General features: G+C 41.4%; 1 protein-coding gene across 1 annotated transcript in view; it reads left to right on the forward strand.

The window, feature by feature from the left end:
- Positions 1–22,626, forward strand: part of LOC115025484 (glycogen debranching enzyme-like) — a 52,738-nt gene extending 30,112 nt beyond the window's left edge. The window contains exons 21-33 of the mRNA XM_029457778.1: positions 494–630; positions 1,393–1,526; positions 1,831–2,006; positions 2,658–2,760; positions 4,518–4,743; positions 5,220–5,331; positions 6,989–7,124; positions 15,696–15,808; positions 16,516–16,727; positions 18,716–18,813; positions 21,095–21,182; positions 21,272–21,405; positions 21,611–22,626. Coding sequence (XP_029313638.1) covers positions 494–630; positions 1,393–1,526; positions 1,831–2,006; positions 2,658–2,760; positions 4,518–4,743; positions 5,220–5,331; positions 6,989–7,124; positions 15,696–15,808; positions 16,516–16,727; positions 18,716–18,813; positions 21,095–21,182; positions 21,272–21,405; positions 21,611–21,728 — 1,787 coding nt within the window. The 3' untranslated portion in view covers positions 21,729–22,626. The remainder of the gene's footprint in view (positions 1–493; positions 631–1,392; positions 1,527–1,830; positions 2,007–2,657; positions 2,761–4,517; positions 4,744–5,219; positions 5,332–6,988; positions 7,125–15,695; positions 15,809–16,515; positions 16,728–18,715; positions 18,814–21,094; positions 21,183–21,271; positions 21,406–21,610) is intronic.
- The last annotated feature ends 241 nt before the right edge of the window (positions 22,627–22,867 follow it).

Genomic DNA, 22,867 nt, shown 5'->3' on the forward strand with positions numbered 1-22,867 from the left:
AGCTCTGTCTGTCTCCCAGAGCTGCCGCATATTCTACTTCAGCGAAAGGCAAGGGTGCAAGATATTTTCTCCATTTTGGATTAAATCCAATTAACAAACCTTCAAAATGTACTGTCAAGATGTAGGATCATCGATGAATTATTGACAAGCTCTCGAGCCAGGGCAGCTGTACTTCTCCTTTGTCTGGAATGAGGGCAGACTGGTGCTACAGTGACTCACTATAGCCTATCGAGGAACAATTGGTATTACAAGACGGGGCGGGCCGGGGCTAGTCAGTTAGCATGCTTATTTCAGTAGATGTTAGATATACATCTTTGACATGACATCAACACAGTTGTTTTAAACTGAGATTCTGTTCATATTGTAAACATTACATCTTTAAAACCCACTGAATAAAAGAAACACAAGTTCAAGGTATGCACTAATATAATCATCATCCTTTATCCTAGAATGTTTGCAGTACAACTATTCATAAGATGTTTGTGATTCTTAGGGCTGATGTCTGTGATGTCAGAGATTCGTCCAAAGAATGATCTTGGTCATCCGCTCTGTGATAACCTGAGGCAGGGAGACTGGATGATGGACTATGTTTCCAACAGACTTTTAGCCAAGGGTGGAGCTATCGGAGAGGTGAGCTTCAGCCAGATTACCTATCAGGGCTGTACTTTACATTGATAATATTGTCACATGCCATCCGTATCTAATGAGGTATACTCCAGCACTTTATTAACATTATACATGGTGATTCCGCTACTCACAGATCCAAGAGGAAAGTCCCAATCAAATCAGCAGTTAACACTTGAGCTTGTAACTCTTGACCTTAAAATAATCTCAACTCAAACGCACTCTTACCAGCTTTATCTGAAAAATGTAAAGTGTTAGGGTAGGCACTAAACCCTTGATGTATCTAACAAGCAAACTAAATGTTACTCTCAGTCATTGACAACACCTGTATCATATGATGAATTGCACTGAAACAAAAGACTAGAAGAAGTGACTGAACAGAGCTTCACCTGCAGATCAAACCCAGACTCTGACTATGTCCCAAATACTTCGTTGTGATATAGTAATATCAGATTTGACAAAAGAAATTTGTAGGATATAAGACAGGACACAGGGCTGGCAGAACAACGAGTTATGCTTGTCAAACCGTTCTGTCGATCCAACCACATGTATGTATGTATATGATGGCAATACATCACAGTTGAGTTGTTTTACCAGGTACCATTTTGCTATTTTTCTATTGTCATTTCAGTGTGGACAGCAAACACAAAATCTAAAATGTTGTCTGCATTAGAGTGGGTGTGGCCTTGGAACTTCTGTGTCTCTATGCAGTGGATATAGTAGAGAATATGTGCAGTGATGAGACTGATGTTACCTTTTGACCTACAGGTGGGCCACTGGTTCCAGGCCATGTTTGGCTACCTGAAGCACATCCCCCGCTACCTTGTGCCTTGCTACTTTGACTCCATTATTCAAGGAGCCTACACCACCGCTCTAGAGGCTGTTTTCAAACGCATGTCAAGGTGTTTAAATATTTTTTTTATTTGCTGTTTGATTTCTCTTTACTTTCTCTAATGCTTTTTGATGGAAGGCTTATTAATATGGGTTATTCAGATAAATATAAACTAATATTACTTGATGTTTCTTTTGTATCTTTCTTTTGTATCTTATATAACTTGACTTTGATAGTATTCCCTAGTTCACTTATTTCACTGAACCATTTCTTTCATTCCCTATTCCTTATTTGACTTGAAATGATAAATAATTCTCTGCTCACTTGGTGACCAATGTGTGTCCCTGTCTAATGGGTTTATTTGACTTCATTAGCTTTGTGCAGAATGGTTCCAGCCTGGTTAAACAGCTGTCGCTGGGTTCCGTGCAGATGTGTGGTGTAGATCACAGTTGGGCGCTGCCCACAATCTCTCCTCAACTTAAAGACGTCCCATTCCACCTTAGTGAAGTCACTAACCAGGAGGAACAGTGCTGTGAGTCACTCGCAGCAGGTATGCATTTTAATTTTGAGCATTTCATGCACTTTCTTATTTTATTAGATAAGAAAAGATGAGATAAGGTATGATGAGTTGAGATAGGTGTGTATTCATCCTGAAGAACATTTTTGTAGCCTAGCACTCAATAGTACATAATGAAATAAATGCATACATGTTATACTAGTATACTGCTATACATGCATAGAAAAATTAAATACACATCCTAAGATCAATTTAATTACAAAAAGGGAAGTGCAAACTATGTTGCAATGTATCAAATTCCTACTCACAACTTCCGGCGCAACACCCATCTTTGAACTCCGTTCACACACTACACATCTGCAATATTGTGACGCCAAATTGAGCCAGAGGCACAAAGTCGGGCCCAATGGCCCCTTAACCCCTCACCACTCAACTACACATCTTGTAAAGTTTTGTGACTGCATCCTGCATGGTTGCAAAACGTATGCATTGCATAACAAAAATATATAACACTAGCCGTATCTTTTAAATGTTTTGATATAAACTTTGCAATGCACAGCATGCAGGTTCTATTCAACGTTTGGTATGCAAAATAAAGTAAAGCCTATAATGGGGTATTACATTGGCAATAAATACTCAGAACCACTGTTACCCTGAGATAATAATTGTTTGTCTTTACTTTAGGTCTTCCTCACTTTTGTGCTGGGGTATTCCGTTGTTGGGGCCGTGACACCTTCATTTCCCTGAGAGGCCTGCTGTTGCTGACTGGCAGACACCTGGAGGCTCGGTGAGTCCGTCATACAACTCCACAAGATAGGAGAATATAAGCTTCAAGACATTTAGGGCTTTGAGCGCAATCTGGTTGGAATGAAGATACTCAGGCATTTCCAGCTGAACTCTTTTTGTGAACTGGTACATTAGTAACTGGTGACATTGATATATCCATATTGTTGTCCATTGAGTGTTTTGTAAGATTCACTAGACCTTTATAAATACATGAAATAATCAGCTTTTGAATTATATACTTTTCTGAACAGTTCTATCAAACCTGTACTTGGCCCAGTTATATTGTTTATTAACATACATTCGCATCTGCAGGTATTGATGAAAGTCTTATTTTACTATTAAGAATTTCTCTTTAAGTCTTTCAAAACTAAACAATGTTCCTTCTTTCATTATGTTGCATAGAACAGTTATTCCTTTAATTGTTTAGCCCTTAAATCTAATATATAATGTATTAGGAGTCATATGCACATCATTTAAGGATTGCGATACCTTCTTCTAATTTATTATCTTTTATTACTGTTCTATTTCATCCTTACTGACCGCCAGAGGCAGTGCTTAACACTGAATATTTTCCATTTCATGCATGCGCAGGTTGAGTATTTATATCATGGGTGGGGAACCTCCGGCCTCCGGGCCGTATACGGCCTGCGAGACCATTTGATCCGGCCCTCGGGGTAATTCATAAAACACACGCAAAATTATTTCTTTGTGGAAATTAAAAGGCGAGTGTGCCTAGTTTGTGCAGACGCGCTTGCGGTTCTGAAAAATAATCTTGAGTGTAATTACTGCACGAAACATGCCGAAACTGCACGAGCTGAAAGGACGAGTGCGTTTGGATAAAGTTAACGCTCTTCAGTCGGAGTTTGGCCCAACAAGCAGTTCTCTCCAGAGCGTAACATACAAACATGGAAAGATAGATCAGGTAGACCACCACACCAAGAACAGACTATTCTACCACTGCTGTGCAGTTATCACTGCCATTTACAATATTCACTTTATTTTCTATCAACCACTTGGTACGTATATTCTTTTTTATTGTATTTAATTATTTTGTACTTCCTTTTTACTTCCTATGTTCTTTTGCTGTGACAAGATACATTTCCCCGTGGTGGGACTAATAAAGGATTGTTGATTTCTGATAAAACAGAAAGATACATGGATAAAAAAAGTTGCTTTTTTGCACAGCATAAAAGAAAAGTGAATTAATGGGCTGCATCTTAAAAATATTTTACAACAGGTTATGAGTTCAATAATTAATATGAATGTATGGAACCTACAGGAATGTTTTTATTTTATTTTTTTAAACAGGTAGATCTGGGCTGTGACGTACAGGCAAAAATGTGTGTTGTTTTGATGACATAATTGCTGGTCGACCAAGGACACAGATGTGGTAATGACTGCACAGAATGATGTTTGTTAGCACCCGTGACACTGTGTCTTTTGCAAAAAGATCGTCACAATTCCAGACAATCGTAGTACTTGGAGAACCAAGTGGGAATACTGAGCATCCTACAGGACTGGGGCCAGAAATTAAGACCTGACCACTGTGTGATGTATGAATAACATTGAAAAGATAAACAAAGTCAGTCTTAAGTAGTTTAGATTGCCGACATGAAATATAATTTGTTCCTGCTTGAATGATGACGCTTCACAGAATGGTGCATTTTAAAGATAGAAGGCACCTTTTGTGCTATGTTCAGAACTCTGGCACTTGTATATGAACGCTCCTCTAATAAACCACTGTCCCGATTGTCACAGGACCATCATCCTGGCATGTGCAGGCACATTGCATCACGGCCTGATCCCCAACCTGCTGGGCCAGGGCTGCAGTGGGCGCTACAATTCCAGGGATGCTGTGTGGTGGTGGCTGCAGTGTATCCAGGAGTACTGCACACTAGTACCAGACGGTGTCTCTATCCTCAGGTGTGCCGTCCAAAGGATGTACACCACCAACGTATCTGAGCCTCAGCCTTCTGGAGCCCGGGTAGGATTGCGTGTTGTGTTCTCATTGGTTCTTGAGATGAGCGAGAGCCACTGTTGATCAAATACATTCCAGACGAGTTCTAAAAACAATATATATACATTTTTAAAGTACATTAGCAATGAACAAATAAGCCTATTTTCTCCTGATTTAGTCAGTTAATTCATGTTGAGTGGATTGGTATGTGAATATAGTGATTGCTCATATATCATATGAACAGTTGTCTCGCATTGCCAGACCTCGCATAGACAGACCTTTCTTAACAGTGCTGTCTCAGCACCAAAGAAGAGTTTTAAAAATGTGATATTTGCCATTTAAAGCTAGTTTTTAAAATAAAATAAAAAGTTGTTCATAGTAAAATTTAAAAAAATCACTGCACAGTTCCATAAATCCTTTGGATCTAAACTGCCAACAAACTGATTTTTATTTTATTTTAATCAAGTCATTTGGAGAATTTGAAGTGTGTTTTTTTTCTTCAGGAACAGCCGCTGTATGATGTTATCCAGGAGGTCATGCAGCAACATATGCATGGCATCCAGTTCAGAGAGACCAACGCTGGGCCACAATTGGATAGCAATATGAGTGATGAAGGTATTTCCATGCACTCATTAACAATACAGTTTGTTGATTCTTACTTGATGTATTCTAGCTTTACACCGATCAGGTCATGCCAGGCTGTTTCCTGTTCTATGGAGTGGTAAATTCTCAAAAAAAGCCTTTAGGACTTATTAATAGTTTGCAACAACAGCAATGGCAAAGCCTCAAGCGGCGATAAGTGGGGTCCAAGCATATTGTTGTGACATATTCTGAATTTACAACAGACAGCAGAGAGTATTATGGATACACACAAGGTTCCCTAGCTGGATTTAAACTGTTGACCTTATAATCGCAAGGTAATACAGTATTGGCGCGGTCGGTGGAAAGGCGACTTGCATACGCTTCTATGCATCCTGCAATCGTGTACATGTTTCACAAACTGATGGTGGTGGTGGTAGATACTCAGATGGTGAGGCGATATATTCTAACTAGCCTGCATGGGAAATAGGAAGAGAATGCCACATCTGAATAGCTTGTTGGATCCCATGTTTTCTGACCTTGACAGCCCACAAAAACTGACCGGGTTTTCTTATTTCACAATTTGTGGTTTTACAGGCACTCCAGTAATCTACGATTTATAACTGCTTACCCAAGTCCACTCTGATACGGCGTATACCTGCACATCATGTAGACTACACCACTGGTCCGCAACAAGTTGTAAATACAACATGATGTTTACAAGTGCAAAGAGCTGCAAACGTCCATATGACTTGTTCAGAAAAAAAACATTTTAATTGACTATTGATTGTAAAGAGGTAAAGTTTCTTCACATATTGCAGGATGTTTTGCATAAAGAAATTAAGTCTTGGTGCTCTTTGTGATTTTTGATACATTTTTGAAGTTTTGAGTGCAGTAGGCCCATTGCCTTTGATCAATACAAATCAAATTGTAGCTGCTGACTGGGACAAGACCATAGATATAATTTATTTATTTAAAAAAATTGTGATCTAAAAATGTTTTCATTGTTACTATAGTTCTGCTTTAGCATCATGAGGTCAGTTGGTATATGTCAGTTTTTGTTGTCTGAGTAGTAGCTGCTGTGGGTCTTACGTTTTCACCAGATACTTTTAGCGGAGAAAAATAATCTAAAGCATAGGTCTTCAACAGGGGGTCGCAAAATTGTTTGTTGATAAAGCAAAGGACGGCGACACACACCTACAGTCAGAGACAGAGTGGAGGAAAGGAGTAGGGTGAACTAAAGGAAATCCCCCCCCCACCATCGCACAGACCTCTTCAAGCCTCTTCTATACAATATGTACAGTGGGGGTCCTTGACCTGAAAAACGTTGAAGACCCCTGAATTAGGGTAAAGGCCTTTAGACACCGGGGGCGTGTCAAATAAGCGATACGAAATTGGGGAATACTCGCCTGCGCAATATTTGCATTCTGTGTGAAAGTTATATAACAATATATTGATGTACAAATTAATTGCACAAAAAAAGCTTGCCATGTGTAAGGCAACAACAAAACTAACAGATATCTATGGCTCCAGCTAAACTCATAGAGGCAGAAAGAGCAGATCATGGGATGGACCATTATGTATGAGTGGCTTTCTTACACAGTCCAAAGTTTCAGTTGACTGCACAACTAAAGTAAATGTGTCCTGACATGGTACTGACACTGTTAATAGCAGTCCATCTCGCTCCCACCAGGATTTAATGTGGAGGCCGGAGTGGACCAGTCCACTGGCTTCATCTATGGAGGAAATCGCTTCAACTGTGGAACTTGGATGGACAAGATGGGTGAGAGTGAGAAGGCGCACAACAAGGGAATACCTGCTACTCCCAGGTACATTTTTCTCTATCTTCTCAGTAAACATTCATCATTATTATTTTTATTCTTTGAAAATTTACAAGGGAACAAGATACCTTAGTCAACAATTCCTACCAAATTGTCTTTAACAATGGAAAGATTTGCAAAGTGGCTAATTTTTAAAACAGAAATAAAGAGTTTTCCCAAATATTTGTGTAAATGGACAAAAGATTAAAAAGAATGTTAATAAGTTTAAATACCGTTCACTCTCGACAATTGCATTCAAAAGGCATATTAAAAGGATAATAATAATAATAATAATAATAATAATAATAATAATAATAAGCTTTATTTGTATAGCACCTTTCATACAAGAATTGCAGCCTCAGTGCTCCACAGCAAAAACATAACAATTAGTACAAGATTAGATAGAATAAGAGCATTTACAGTACAATAATCACAGTGTTGATGTAAATGAGTCTGAAGTACCATTAGAAAAATAGCAGAATTAAAATAGTATAAAATAGCAGATAAAAATAGCAGCCAGAATTAAAATAGTCTAAAATAACAAATAAAATAGCAGAAATAAAATAGTATAAAATAACATTGGAGTATTGTGCCTAGTTACCCTATCTGTGCAGTACTAAACGACCCTCCTGTCGGAAAACCACATTCATCACACCATTCTTGTAAATGTTTTAAACTATCCGGGCCATATTTTGAAAGCATGAGATCAACAATGGGCCCCTGTGGCCCTTCAACTGGTGTACTCCCTTTGCTACCCATTCCTGGTAGTTTTTGATTTACGTTTACAGCATCAATCTCTTTATTGACCTTTTAACGTATAAAACACAGACGTCTCCGTTAGTCCAGATTATTTTGCCAAAATCTTGGTTAAAGCCCGCTTCATAAACAAACCCCTGTTTGTTAAGTTTTATGAAACCTATTGGTTAAAGCCAGTTTTTCTCCAATATATTCTTTAATCTTTCACTTTTCCACTAATTGTGTAAAGAACATGTAAACACATTTATCAGAGAAACTTCCTCTTTTTCCTATGGTAAAACTGTCTATTTGATTTCATGTTTTTCAAAAATACAGTCTGAAAATGTATCCTAGTTACCTTTACACATTCAATGTTAAACCAGTAAGAATTCACCATTAAAAGGCTAAGATAAAAATATATAAAATATCCCCATTAAAAGGCCAAAGTAAAGAGATATGTTTTTAGCTTACTTTTGAAGATATTGAGCGAGCTTGCCTCCCTAATGTCTGCAGGTAAAGTTTTCCATAGCTTTGGTGCATAATTGCAAAAGACTGCATCCCCAATTTTCTTATGAATGTTTCTGGGAACATTTAATAAACCAGTAGTGGATGATCGTAATTTTCTTGGGGGCACATAGTTTATTAGAGAGTTGGCAGTGTAACTTGGTGTGGTTCTGTTTAGGGCTTTGTATACAAGAAGGAGGACCTTAAAGTAAATTCAAAAAGTTACTGGAAGCCAGTGTAGAGCGGCTAACACTGGACTGATGTGGTCTCTCCTCTTGGTTCTAGTCAGCAGCCTCGCTGCAGCATTTTGGATGAGCTGAAATCTCTCCGTTGTTTTTTTTGGAAGGCCGGTAAAAAGTGCATCACAGTAATCGAGTCGGCTTGAGATAAAAGAATGGATTCGTTTTTCAGCATCCTTTTGATTTATAAATTGTCGGATTTTAGCTATATTTCTAAGGTGGAAGAATTATGTTTTTGTCACCTTGTTTATGTGGGATTTAAAGCTTAGATCTGAGTCTATAATAACACCAAGACTTGTAACTTCAGGTTAATCAAAGGAGTAAGTTTCCCGATGTTATTCAGCATCATCTCTCTTTTTGTTACAGAACCTACTAGTAGGATCTCAGTTTTGTTCTCATTTAATTTACAGAAATTATTGCTCATCCATTTATTTATTGCTGACGTATGTGGTGATGGAGTTAATAGCTGTAGTATCATTTGGTTCAGCAGAGATGTACAGTTGTGTGTCATCCGTGTAGCTATGGAAGCACACATTGTGTTCTCTAATGATGTCCCCCAGTGGTAGCATGTATAGAGAGAACAGTAATGGACCAAGGCAGCTCCCTTGTGAAACTCCAAAGTGGGCATCATGCTTCTCTGACACATGATCTCCAAGCCTGACAAAATACTTTCTCCCTTTGATATATGTTCTGAACCAGTTTAATACACAGTCAGAAAGACCAACCAGTTTTTCTAGACGATTAATTAGGATGTCATGGTCGATCGTGTCAAATGCTGCGCTCAGGTCTAGCAGGATAAGAATTGAGACCTTGTTTGTATCAGAGTTTAGTCTGAGGTCACTAATTATTTTAGTCAGAGCAGTTTTGGTACTGTGGCATGCTCTGAAGACTGATTGAAATTCCTCTAGTATGTTGTTTTCTTTAAGAAAGGAGTTTATTTGGACTGAGACTATTTTTTCTAGTATTTTGCTGATGAATTATGTCTTAAGGTTATGTCTATGATGCTGGCTCTGATTTAAGTTATTTTATTATTGAGGAACAATGCGAGTTCTTCACACTTTGATGCAGAGGACTGCGGAGGGGTAGGGGCAGTGTTCAGTAGTTGGTTAATAGTCGAGAATAGTACTCCAGAATTTCCAATATTCTCTGTGATAATCTTAGAAAAGTAATCCTTTCTTGTCAGCTGCATTGTTTTACCATGCCATGGATTCTTTGTAGATATCATAGTTAACTGTGAGCTTAGTTTTCCTCCATCTTCATTCAGCTGCTCCACAAGTCCTCTTGGTCTGATTAATATTGCTGTTTAACCATGGGGAGATTCTGTCAGTGGATTTCTTTTTGCCCTTTAATGGAGCAACAATATCCAGGGTAGATGACAAGGTGTTGTTTATATGTTCAACCATGAAATTTAAGGAGCAGTCTGAGCATGGCTCAAATCATCTCATAATGTTAGAGAATGTTTCCTCTGCTGTGTCATCTAGTATTCTTTTTTTGACTACTGTCTCTCTTTTGGTCTTTGTTAAGAGTAGGTTAGCATCAACAAACACAGAGTGATGGTCAGATATTGGTAATTCGATTACTGAGACCTTATCAACGTCCAGCCTTGTCGTTATCACTAAGTCTAGTGTGTTACCATGCTGATGAGTGGGTTCACTGATATTTTGTTTTAGATAATAGCTGTCTAGTAACTTTTCAAGTTCAATAGTCTTGGGATCATTCTTCTTATTTACGTGAATATTTAGGTCTCCATGCAGGATTATTCTTTCACATCTCGTGATGCTGAGTGAAATCAGCTCTGAGAATTCCTGTAGAAATAGTGCTGAATATTTTGGTGGCTTGTACAATGTGATGATAAGCAAAGATAATTCTGCTTTGAGCTCAATAGCAAGATATTCAAATGATGTAAATTCCCCCAGGTCAATGACATTACATACAAGCAATGCTGATAAGATAGCGGCAATCCCTCCACCTTTCTTACTTTGCCTGACTACCTGATAGTATTTATAGTTTGGAGGACACGTCTCAGTCAGTGTTGCCACACCAGTAATGTTGTTTAACCAGGTTTAAACTAGAAACATACAGTGCAAGTTCTTTTGAACTATCATATCATTAATCAAAAAAGATTTGTTAGCCAGTGATCTGACATTCAGGAGAGCCACTTTCAGCTGCAGGGAGTCTGTGACAGGAATCAAAGCCGGTCCTGGCTGTGCACTGATATATCTAAGATAACCAGACGCAGTGTGTGCTGAGCGCTGATTATTTAGTCTGGTAGTAGTCAGGACAGGAACGGCATGACATATTAGAACAGTTTGGTGACCAGTTTGGGGGGGTGATGTCATTGAGTGTCCATGAGCAGGCTTTTGGTATAAGCCAAGGGGGAGGTGCGGAGGATGTCTGGGAGGGGGGAGAAGAATGGGGCATGATGGTTTAGAGCGGGGAGTTATTTGAGGTGTCAGTTTGAGACCACCTTTCACCAATTTGTTCATCCTGTCGTTAAAAAGGAGGAAGGGAGAGGAAGATGAGGAGGAGGGGGAGGGGGTAGGGTGTCTCAATGCAACTCCACAGAATTTCAACTTCATCCATGTCTGGCGGTAGAGTTGAGGGACTGGGGTCCTTGGTGTGCAGGCTTGTTGTGGCTGGTACTGGTTCTTCTAGTTTGTTAAGGGTGGCTTTAAGTCCTGCTCCACGCTTATTCCAGACGTGCTTTATATGACTGTTCTCCGGGGCAAGTTGTAGCTTCACCTTTGGGGTCCATTGTATTGTTGCATTGCTTCTCTTCTAGATGAAATACCTTTGCCTTGAAATACTGCAATATTCTGTAGATGTCCACGGCAGTCTGTGCAGGGGGGCATATCCATGAAAATTAAATTAATATTAGCAGAAAGATGTAAGCAGAGGTAAGCAGGGGCAAGAGCTAGCAGAGAAGCGTCCGCACAGTAAGAAAGCAGTAAGTAGTTGATGTAGTAGAAGATGTGGCATGTATTATCCGTGAACCTGCCCTGCCGGCAGTAAAGTTTGCTCACCTACAAAGCCTGACATTTTGCTGCTGACGGCAAATTGATAGTAAAAGTTATTTAAACTTACATCCATCCATCGTCTACCGCTTATCCGGGAACGGGTCGCGGGGGCAGCAGCTCCAGTAAGGAACCCCAATCTTCCCTTCTCTGGGCCATATCCTCGAGCTCCGACTGAGGGATCCTGAGGCGTTCCCAGGCCAGTGAGGAAATATAATCTCTCCACCGAGTCCTGGGTCTTCCCCGGGGTCTCCTCCCAGCTGGACGTGCCTGGAACACCTCCCTAGGGAGGCGCCCAGGTGGAATCCTTACTAGATAACCGAACCACCTCAACTGGCTCCTTTCAACGTCTCACCCTATCTCTAAGGGAGACCGCCACCTGTCTGAGAAAACCCATTTCGGCCGCTTGTACCCGTGATCTCGTTCTTTCGGTCATGACCCAGCCTTCATGACCATAGGTAAGGGTAGGAATGAAGATCGACCGGTAGATTGAGAGCTTTGCCTTCTGGCTCAGCTCTCTTTTCGTCACAACGGTGCGGTAAAGTGACTGTAATACCACCCCCGCTGCTCCGATTCTCCGGCCAATCTCTCGCTCCATCGTCCCCTCACTCGCGAACAAGACCCCGAGGTACTTGAACTCCTTCACTTGGGGTAAGGGCTCATTCCCTACCCGGAGTAGGCAATCCACCGGTTTCCTGCTGAGAGCCATGGCCTCAGATTTTGAGGTGCTGATCCTCATCCCAACCGCTTCACACTCGGCTGCGAACCGATCCAGTGACTGTTGAAGGTCACAGACCGATGATGCCATAAGGACCACATCATCTGCAAAGAGCAGCGATGAGATCCTCAGGTCACCGAACTGCAACCCCTCTCCTCCACGCCTCAATATCCTATCCATGATAATCACAAACAGGATTGGTGATAAAGCGCAGCCCTGGCGGAGGCCAACTTTCACTGGAAACGAGTCCGACTTACTGCCGAGTATCCGGACACAACTCTTGCTTTGGGGTACAGGGATTGGATGGCCCTCAAAAGTGACCCCCTCACCCCATACTCCCGCAGTAGCTCCCACAGTATCACCCGGGGGACATACGCCTTCTCCAGATCCACAAAACACATGTAGACCGGATGGGCCTACTCCCAGGCCCCCTCCAGGATCCTTGCGAGAGTGAAGAGTTGGTCCGTTGTTCCACGACCAGGACGGAATCCGCATTGTTCCTCCTCAATCAGAGGTTCGACTACCGGCCGAACCCTCCTTTCCAGTACCTTGGAGTAGACTTTACCAGGGAGGCTGAGAAATGTGATACCCCTGTAGTTGGTACACACTCTCTGGTCCCCCTTTTTAAATAGGGGAACCACCACCCCGGTCTGCCAACCCCTAGGCACTGTCCCAGACTTCCACGCAATGTTGACGAGGCGTGTCAACCAAGACAGCCCCTCAACACCCAAAGCCTTCAGCATTTCAGCATTTTCCTTCTAGTCCTTCGGTACCCTGCAACTGTTTCCGGAGTCCTCCCGGATAACATAACCCGGAAGGACTCCTTCTTCAGTCGGACGGCTTCCCTGACCACCGGGGTCCACCACGGTGTTCGAGGGTTACCGCCCCTTGAGGCACCTAAGACCTTGAGACCACAACTCATCACCGCAGTTTCAGCAATAGAGGTTTTGAACATCGCCCACTCAGGTTCAATGCCCCCAACCTCCACAGGGATGTCTGAAAAGCTCTGCCGGAGGTGTGAGTTAAAGATCCCCAGGACAGGGGCTTCCTCCAGATGTTCCCAGTTCACCCGCACTACCCGTTTGGGTTTACCAGGTCTGTCCAGAGTTTTCCCCCACCCCTTGATCCAACTCACCACCAGATGGCGATCAGTCGACAGCTCCGCCCCTCTCTTCACCCTGAGTGTCCAAAACATGCGGCCTCAGATCAGATGATACGATTACAAAATCGATCCTTTGGCCGAGGGTGCTCTGGTACCACGTGCACTTATGAGCATCCTTATGTTCGAACATGGTGTATGTTATGGCCATTCCATGACTAGCACAGAAGTCCAACAACAAACGCCCGTTCGGGTTTAGATCAGGGAGGCCCTTCCTCCCAATCACGCCTCTCCAGGTGTCTCCATCATTTCCCACGTGTGCGTTGAAGTCTCCCAGCAAGACTACGAAATCCCCTACTGGAGCCTCCTGCAGGGCTCCATTCAGGGTCTCCAAGAAGGCAGAATACTCCGAACTGCGGTTTGCGGCATAGGCACAAACAACAGTCAGAGTTTTCCCCCCCATAACCCAAAGGCGTAGAGAGGCGACCCTCTCGTCCACCGGGGTGAACTCCAACGTAGCGGCGCTCAGCCAGGGGCTAGTGAGTATCCCCACCCCGGCCCGACGCCTCACACCTTGGGCAACTCCGGAGAAGAATAGAGTCCAACCCCTATCCAGGAGTACGGTTCCAGAGCCAAGACTGTGCGTAGAGGTAAGCCCCACCAGATCCAACTGGTAGCGATCCACCTCCCGCACTAGTTCCGGCTCCTTCCCCCACAGAGAGGTGACAATCCACGTCCCCAGAGCCAGCCTCTGCTGCCCGGGTCTGGTCCGTCGAGGTCCCTGACCATCACTGCCACCCGTGGGACAGCGCACCCGACCCCAGCGGTTTTTCCCATGAGTGGTGGGCCCACAGGATGGATGGATGGGAGGCACCACGTAGCTTGTTCGGGCTGTGCCTGACCGGGCTCTGTGGCAAACCCGGCCATCAGGCGCTCGCTGTCGGGCCCTCCCTCTGGGCCTGGCTCCAGACGGGGGCCCCGGGCTTCCTCCGGGCAGGGTCTCTCCTTTCCTTTCCCTTTTTTTCATGAAGTCGTTTTTTAACCATTTTTAGTGTGGCCCCTCGTCTGAGACCAATTTGTCTTGGGAGACCCTACCAGGAGCACTAGGCTCCAGACAACACAGCTCTCAGGTTCATAGGGACACACAAACCTCTCCACCACGATAAGGTGATGGTTCCCAGAGACGATATTTAAACTTCCATGTAAGTCAAATTAAAACACTCAGCTAGGATGAAATGTTTATGCTGGTCTAGAATAATTTACCATCTGAGTGGATAGAGGAGTCTAAGAGGCTTTTCTTTGAAGACAATTCAATGTTGTGTTTTGCACAAGGGTCCTCAGAAGGATACTATTACCTCAAGGTGTACTTCTTAACTAGGTCAAGGCAGACAAGATTCCAATATTTGTATTATGCTACCTGAATAATCTTCTGTCTGTTACATTTGGTAGCATTGACGTTCCGGCCCTGCATATGGGAATAGTTGGCACTGGCTCTGTGAGTAACATTGAAGTAGTTAAAACCAAGATGATGAAAGTGTTTGCCACAAGATTATCTGACTGAGAATCTAGGCAGGACTGTTTAGAGAGAAATACTGGCAAACAGCATGAAGCTATCAAAGCTTAAACACATAACACGCACAGCCCATGCTGAGAAACTAGTGGATTTTTTTTTAAAGAAAACTGCACAAGCTCAGGGAATCTCAAAAGATCATAGTACTTTTTTCCTGTTCAAAGCAAAAGCAGTCACTCATCGCATTGCAAAGTTCAAGAAAGCCCACACTGGGTCTGACTCCCTGGCTAGAAAGTTGCAGACAAATAGTTATAATGACTTCTGGAAGAATGTTAGCGCTATGAATAATTGCAACATGTCCTTACTGTCTAATATTGATGGAGCCAGGGGCTCAGATAAAATCTCCTTGATGTGGATAATAACTAGCTTTATGTTTAGTAATGTTTCATGTTCACAGCATTGGAATTGGTTACATAAACTATTTAATGTAATGAGATATTAAGACAGTGTAGAGGACACATGTCTTTATCCTCAGCTGTTTGAACAAGGTTTAGAGTTCTGTCAGCACCTGGAGTACATATTAAGTTTGTCTGGAGGCTGATGGATCTTACTGATGAACTAAAATTTGACAGATCAAATTACTTACAGCTCAGTACTTTTAGTTAGAATCTTCTTTTCAGCCGTGTAACAGCTAGCTTTGCACCTGCATCCTGTTAGTATTACTGTAACTCTTTATATCCCTGTGTGCCTGTCTGATCCAGGGATGGCTCTGCAGTGGAGATAGTGGGCCTGTGTAAATCAACTGTACGATGGCTTGTGAAACTACACAACAGTGGGCACTTCCCCTATGCAGCAGTCAACATACGCAGAGAAGGTACAGTCAATCACATACACTCCATAACAGAATGTCTATGGTGTCTGTACATATGGTGTTTTTCTCTGGCAGAACAGCGCTGGCAGGGGACTGTGGAGGGCTTCATGTTAGCGTTTCATCCAAAGCACCTTTTTGAAAAGTAGACTAGAAACGTTGGAGCAGCTACACAAATAAAGTCGAAGCCCTCTGAAAAAAGACATTGGTGCAGCCCTTAATCTTTAAGTGGTCGCATACTTTCTCTCCTCATTGGGAAAAATAAAAACTTACGCTAAAATAAAAATAAATGCTACATGAACCCAGAGCCCTATAGTTCAGAATACAGACTGGTCAAAATGTACTTTTTACCACAAACATACACACGCATACGTCTATAATGATATGAAGGAACTTTTCACTGATTCCAAATTTTAATTTGATTTGTCCTTATCCGCTGCAAAGATCGTGGGGCTGTGGGATCAGGAGGTAGAGAGGGACATTGCTTCTCAACCATCTGTTTTTGTAGTATTTACAATATCAGTTATAAATGGGCTTTCAGTGGGTGATATTGGCTTCAAATGTTCCCTCCCTGCTGAAATTATTGGTAATGACACTAAATCCCATCATCATAAACTTTGTTTGATCATTTAACTTCACATATGAATGGCTTTTACATTTTCTATAACCATCTTTGAACCATGGTCTTTTTCATCCTAAATGTTTAATTTCAGGACAGACATCTTCTGTGTCATATGTGAAGTGGGATCTGAAGATCCAAGAGAACTTTGAGAAGAAGTTCTACATATCCCATGATCGCCAGGACTCTGAAGGGAAACAACCCGAGCTGGTCCACAAAAAAGGCATCTACAAGGACAGTTTTCGGTCTTCCAGCCCCTGGTGTGACTACCAGCTACGGACTAACTTCCCTATTGCCATGACGGTTGTAAGTAGTTACTAGTGCTAGCTTGAGTGTGCATTTTGGCAAGTAAATCAAATTTTAGTTTTTGGTAAGGTTCAGTCCAAAGATTGGGTTCCATTAGCCAGTTCCATTTTTAGATTGGTTGATAAAATACCCTGATTTGTGTAATGAATCTGTTAGCAATATTTAATATTTAATTTCTCTTTTTAATTAGCAGTGTTGAAAACATTCAACATTACAGGTCATTTAACAGACGCTCTTACAGTGAACTACATGGACAGTCCCCCTGGAGCAGCTCAGGGTACCTTTTTAGCCCTCATTTTGGCCAGTTTAAATTTCAACTGTCACTAATTATTGTTATTGCTCTGTTACTTGCCCCAAATGAAACTTGGTTGTAGTCTGTTTCATTTGCGAAAGGACGTTGTGTTTTTCACAATCTCAAAATGTTACTTTTTCTGCATATCAATAATATAAAGTAATCCATCAGAACAATGGTTCTGAATCCGGAACTCCAGTATTTGGAAGAAGTATCTTGTGAAAAAATAAGATGTACAAAAAAGGCAGTAGATGTTATTTCAATGTGTCAGGAACATTTAACTTGCATTTGGTGAATATGTTGCACTCATGAATCACAGCACGAAAAAATAATTAATGTGAGTGAATAATACATTAATACCATGAGACTAATTATCACAACATGGTAGACATAAGTTTCCAATGCAAGTAAATATATGCTAGCCCAGGGGTCGGGAATCTTTTGGCTGGGAGAGCCATAAAAGCCAAATATGTTTTTTATATATTTCCTAGAGAGCCATATATTTAATAAAATTGAATGCAACTTTATGCTTGCATTTTTTAAGTATAATAAGTCTCCGAGTACTAAAAGCGCTATCAGTGTTTCATTGAACAGGTGCTCTTTTAAATAAACTAAACGCTTATGTTATTTATCTCATTTATGTGCACGTTTCAGTGTTTACTGCATAGGTGTCAAACTCAAGGCAATTATATCCGGCCCGCGAGAAAATATCATATGTCTATCATAACAAGCCGGCCGGTTTTGGTAATTAAATCAATGCATGGCAAAACCACGGGAAAGTTCTGCTGATAGACTGAGCGACTTTTCCGACTTTGCAGCTCAGAAATTAAAATTGAACTGCTCAGCAATCTGTTTGCAGTTGACGTGGAAACAGCAACTGTGAACATCCAAATGGAGCTGATTGACCTCCAAGGCAAAGTATGAGTATGGGCGCTGCACAGTTTCCAAGCTTCATCCCCGAAACGATGCCTCAACCCCGCCATCATGCCGCTCAGATGCTGCACACATACCTGTGTGAGCAGCTTTTCTCTGTGATGAAGATGAACAAAAGCCCACACAGGAGTCGTCTCACTGATGCACACCTTCACTCACTGAGGGTTTCCACAGCTAAGAACCCCAAACATTAAACTGGCAGCTAAGAAAAGATTCTAAACATCTGACTATGACTGCATTAAAGGAGAATGTAGCCTACTTAAATATGTTCCTTATCTTTTTGCACTTTATCCAATATGTCTATCGTGTTCAATAAATGTGGACCGTGTTTGGCCCTCGACGTAGTCCCAGTATTTAATTTTGGCCCTCTCTGTGATTGATTCTCCTCTGCTCTCTTTCGCGAAGGGTGGGGCTTCGCTGCCGACACACACACCTACAGTCAGAGACAGAGCGGAGAAAAGGAGAGGGGAGAACAAAAAAAAAAAATCCGCTGCTAAATGTTTTACTTTAAAATGACACAGTGTGGGCGTGCGTGGAGACGGTAGAGAAGTTGTCAAGTCAAACCTTTATTTCCCAACATGAACAGCGATACAGCGGTAGTAGTCAAGCCTCCCACCACCACAGTCACACATAATTGTATAATTATACACCCAAAAAGTTCATTTTTAAGTTTGGTTTGTGAAATGGTTCATCATGAACTGTGTGTGTGTGTGTGTGTGTGTGTGTGTGTGTGTGTGTGTGTGTGTGTGTGTGTGTGTTGCAGGCGCCTGAGCTGTTCACTGTGGAGAAAGCCTGGGGGGCTCTGGGTGTAGCTGAGAATAAGTTACTGGGGCTTTTGGGAATGAAGACACTGGACCCTGAGTGAGTTGACTCGGCATCAGCTGCATGTCTATCTCTCTTCTACACATTCGAGGTGTCACCTATTTTTTCGGCGTGCAACACACGTTTCACTGTAAAAGTAGACAATGAAATTGATCTTTTGACAGAATATTGACATTGACATTGATTGATTGACATTGACATTGATATTGACAGTTTCAATGTCTATCTGCAGAAGATATAGAATATATCACACTTGAAAGAAAAAGGGTATGGACGTCCCCATAATCTTTCCTGTCGTCTTGACCAGACTGAATATTTGAATATTTGACTTAAATCTTAGGTTTCCAAACCAGCTAGTGATACCATAACGCATAATAGACTCTATAGTAGCTCTATAACCCGTTTTAGTGTTGGCCGCCAATTTATCCCGCTGCTGTGTCTCAGCCACAATAGGATAGTCCCGTGTCTGTAATAGCTAAATCTAGACCCGATTTGGTTTATGGAGAATACACCGGATCTTTCATGCCCTGACCCAAGTACAAGACCTTTACCAACTACTCCTGCTAACAGCAAAGCTTTTCAGCACAAACAAGGTAGACCTTGCTAGGTGCCATGCAATTGTTCTAAAGGCCAATTGTCCAAAAACTGCAATAGTCCAAAAAAGACTGCCCCATTGGGCCAAAAGCCTGTTTGTCCAAGAGTCCGTTACCCCCAGAAACAAATGCCCATTGTTCTGAAAATACAAATTGAAGCACACACTAATTATTATGCAGAATGACCAATCTCCCTCCTCGTGCCTAAACCTGACCAATCCTACCAACAAACGCAACGAGTACTTACCAGAAAGATGCAGAGTAGGGCGGTTCATGGCTTCACCAGCTGCTCTGAGCTTAATACTTCCTTTTGAGGAGTGAAGAAGTAAAGTATATATGCCATAATCAACTCTGTACATCAGTGGTTCTCAACCTTTTTTGGGCCAGCGCCCCCCTATCCATTATTCAGGTCCCTTACCGCCCCCCCCCATCAAATAAAATGTAGGCTAATTGTCTCCCCTGAATTTTAATGTTGATTATTATTCTTAGTATTTATATATTGATTATATTAATTTAGTATTTCAATACTTATAATATTTTTCTTATCATTAGGCTGCTATATTATGTTATTATAAAAACTCAAATTATCTGAGATTGAAGTTACATAACATTTCAAAATAATAATAAATATTATATTATTTAAAAAATGTTTTGTTGTTATTGCCCTAATACACCATGCACCCAGGGAGCAAACAAATAGATTTTATTCAGGAGTGTTAAACAAATGCAACGCTAAGAAGTCTGAGATTCAAACTGTATTCGGTGTCAAAGACAAGTCTGAGGCACTGCTGCCCCCCCCCCCTCAACGGTTCCCCCGGAAATTTGTTATATACATATAAATATATAGCGCCAAATCACAACTCACTTTTCACATTGAACAAGTGCTCTTTTATTAAATAAACTAAAAGCCTCCAGTCAGACACAGAGCGGAGGAAAGGAGAGGAGAGAACTACGAAGTGCAAAAAAGTCAAAAATTATAAATGGAGCGACGTCGACCAGAAACTCAGGCAACAATATCCACGGTTTTTAAAGGCACACAGCCTGAATCAGCAGCAGTGATGCAGATGTTAGCTCTGCTGGTGTTAGCTCTGCTGGTGTTAGCTCTGCTGGTGTTAGATCTGCTGGGTGTTAGCTCTGCTGGTGTTAGCTCTGCTGGTGTTAGCCATGCTGCTACAAGCAGCCAGAGTGCAGCTTGTCTGCTGCTGCTCCAAGTCCTGACCAGAGCGTTAGTGATTTAACATTAATTCAGATTAGTTTTATTCATGGTGTATACTGGGAATAACATTAATGCTTTCGAGCAGTGGCGGCTGAGTGGGGTGGCTCTTGTTTGTTTTTTTCAAGCAGCACTTTATCTAAGTCTAAAAACACACGTTAACTTTATCCAAACACACTCGTCCTTTCAGCTCGTGCAGTTCGGCATGTTTCGTGCTGTAATGAAGCTCGAGAGAATTTTTCATCGTCCTCACAAACTAGGCACACTGGTCTTTTACTTCCACAAAGAAATAATCGCTCATCCATTTCTCCTGATGAAAAAAAATAATAATAATAATTCAATTCTGTACATTATTTGTTTGATAAAGTACCTAATTAAGACTTCATCAAATTCAGCATTTAAGAGCAAGAACATTGTCAAAGAACATGCTGTGTGCACATTCCAATACAAGATGTGATTGTTGGCAATTGATCCAATACAGATGATGTTCTCCTTCTATCTTACTTTTCTGCAGTGACATGGTGTACTGTGGAGTCTACAACAATAACCTGGATAATGATAACTTCAATCAAGCTAAGGGCTTCAACTATCATCAAGGCCCAGTAAGCAAGAGTACAGTTAACCCCTCCCCAAAAAAAGTACTTCTTGCAGCCATTCAGTAGCTTCTGACACCTTTTACTTTCTCTTATAGGAATGGTTGTGGCCCGTCGGCTACTTCCTGCGTGCCAAACTTTACTTTGCCAAGAAAATGGGAAAGGAGACGTATGACAAAACTGTTAACCTGGTGAAAAACATTCTCTCTCGTCACTCCGTACATTTGGAGAGGTATTTACAGTCAGCATGTTATTGCTGTTACTAATCTTCTGACCTGGCAGTAGACCTTTAGAATGTTTAACTTAGTGTATATTGTAGTACCACTAGTAGGACCCATAAGTGTAGGAAATCAATGAAAGGATATCTACCATTAATAAATCTGTTTCAACCATGTTTGTGATAAATGACTACTCTGTTCTCCAATGCCTTCCTCTAGGTCACCTTGGAAGGGTCTCCCTGGGCTGACCAATGAGAATGGCCAGCACTGCCAGTTCAGCTGTGAAAGCCAAGCCTCATCCATGGCTACCATCCTGGAGGTTCTGTATGACCTTTGACCCAAACAACACAATCAACAGTGGTCAGTCTCCTGCTGACCTTACAATGGTCCCTGTCCGGAATTAAACCAGCTACCATTTTTGTAAAACATGTGTACTGTAACTATAACACCAAAGTTGATATACAATTCTTGTTGTTCTTGGGTGCGCGGAATGACACCAAATATGCTAAGCCTCAGAACATATAGATGGTTGTTCCACATGGAGCAGAACTGGCTCAGAGCGCTTTGTCATAGATTCTCCATGTGTGTGGAATTCTACTGGAGGGACAAACGGTATTCTTCCAAAAGGTATTCCTTCATTTTATTTTAGCTGCAGAAAGCTATGTAGCATAATCTCCCATAGGTGTTCAGATGGGTTGAGATCTAGTGACTGAAAGCCATACTATATTATTCACATCATTTTATTATACTCATCAAACCATTCAGTGACCCCTCATTGCCTGTGTTGAAGCATGTTACATTTTTCCAGCCATTTTGTTAGGTTATTCCTTTATTTTGTTACCTGTTGACAACGTTTTTTTCATTTATCCAACGTTTGCAACGTTAGATAAATGCTTGAAATGTAAATGCTAAAGAACAGTGTGCCAAGATCCTCTACAAATCTGGCCAAAGTATTATCAGAGTGGTTACTGTGATTAGGGTCTTACAGTTCTGTTGGACGATTAATTATCAAACATGTCAGGGTTCATTAGTGTGCATCTTTTACGGGAGAGGGAGTCACTATCTGGTGGAGTGATAGAAATTCAAATGTACAAACGCATGGTTCTTCATGGCTGGTTATGGGACTTTTGATACCTGAAAGTTGAGCCTCTAACAGGAAGAGAGGGAGTATTTGGTCGTATTTGAAAATGGGGTATGGAACTGAACACATTCAACATTTTATTTAGTGTAATGAATAAAAGATATTTAAAAAAACAATGCACAGGTGTTTTCTTTATTATATATTTATTATAATCAATAATAATATTTTCCATGTTTGACTTATCATATTAATAAATATATCGATTTAACTAGAAGTTTTCTGTATTGATTCAACATTCAAGCTCCGATTTTTTTCAACCTTTTCCTCAACAGCATCTAGAGGCGTTTCATCAGGCAGGTTAGGGAACTGGGTATATGTATTGCGAACGAAACTAA

The sequence above is a fragment of the Cottoperca gobio genome, chromosome 20 (assembly GCF_900634415.1).
Source record: "Cottoperca gobio chromosome 20, fCotGob3.1, whole genome shotgun sequence".
Classification (NCBI taxonomy): domain Eukaryota; kingdom Metazoa; phylum Chordata; class Actinopteri; order Perciformes; family Bovichtidae; genus Cottoperca; species Cottoperca gobio.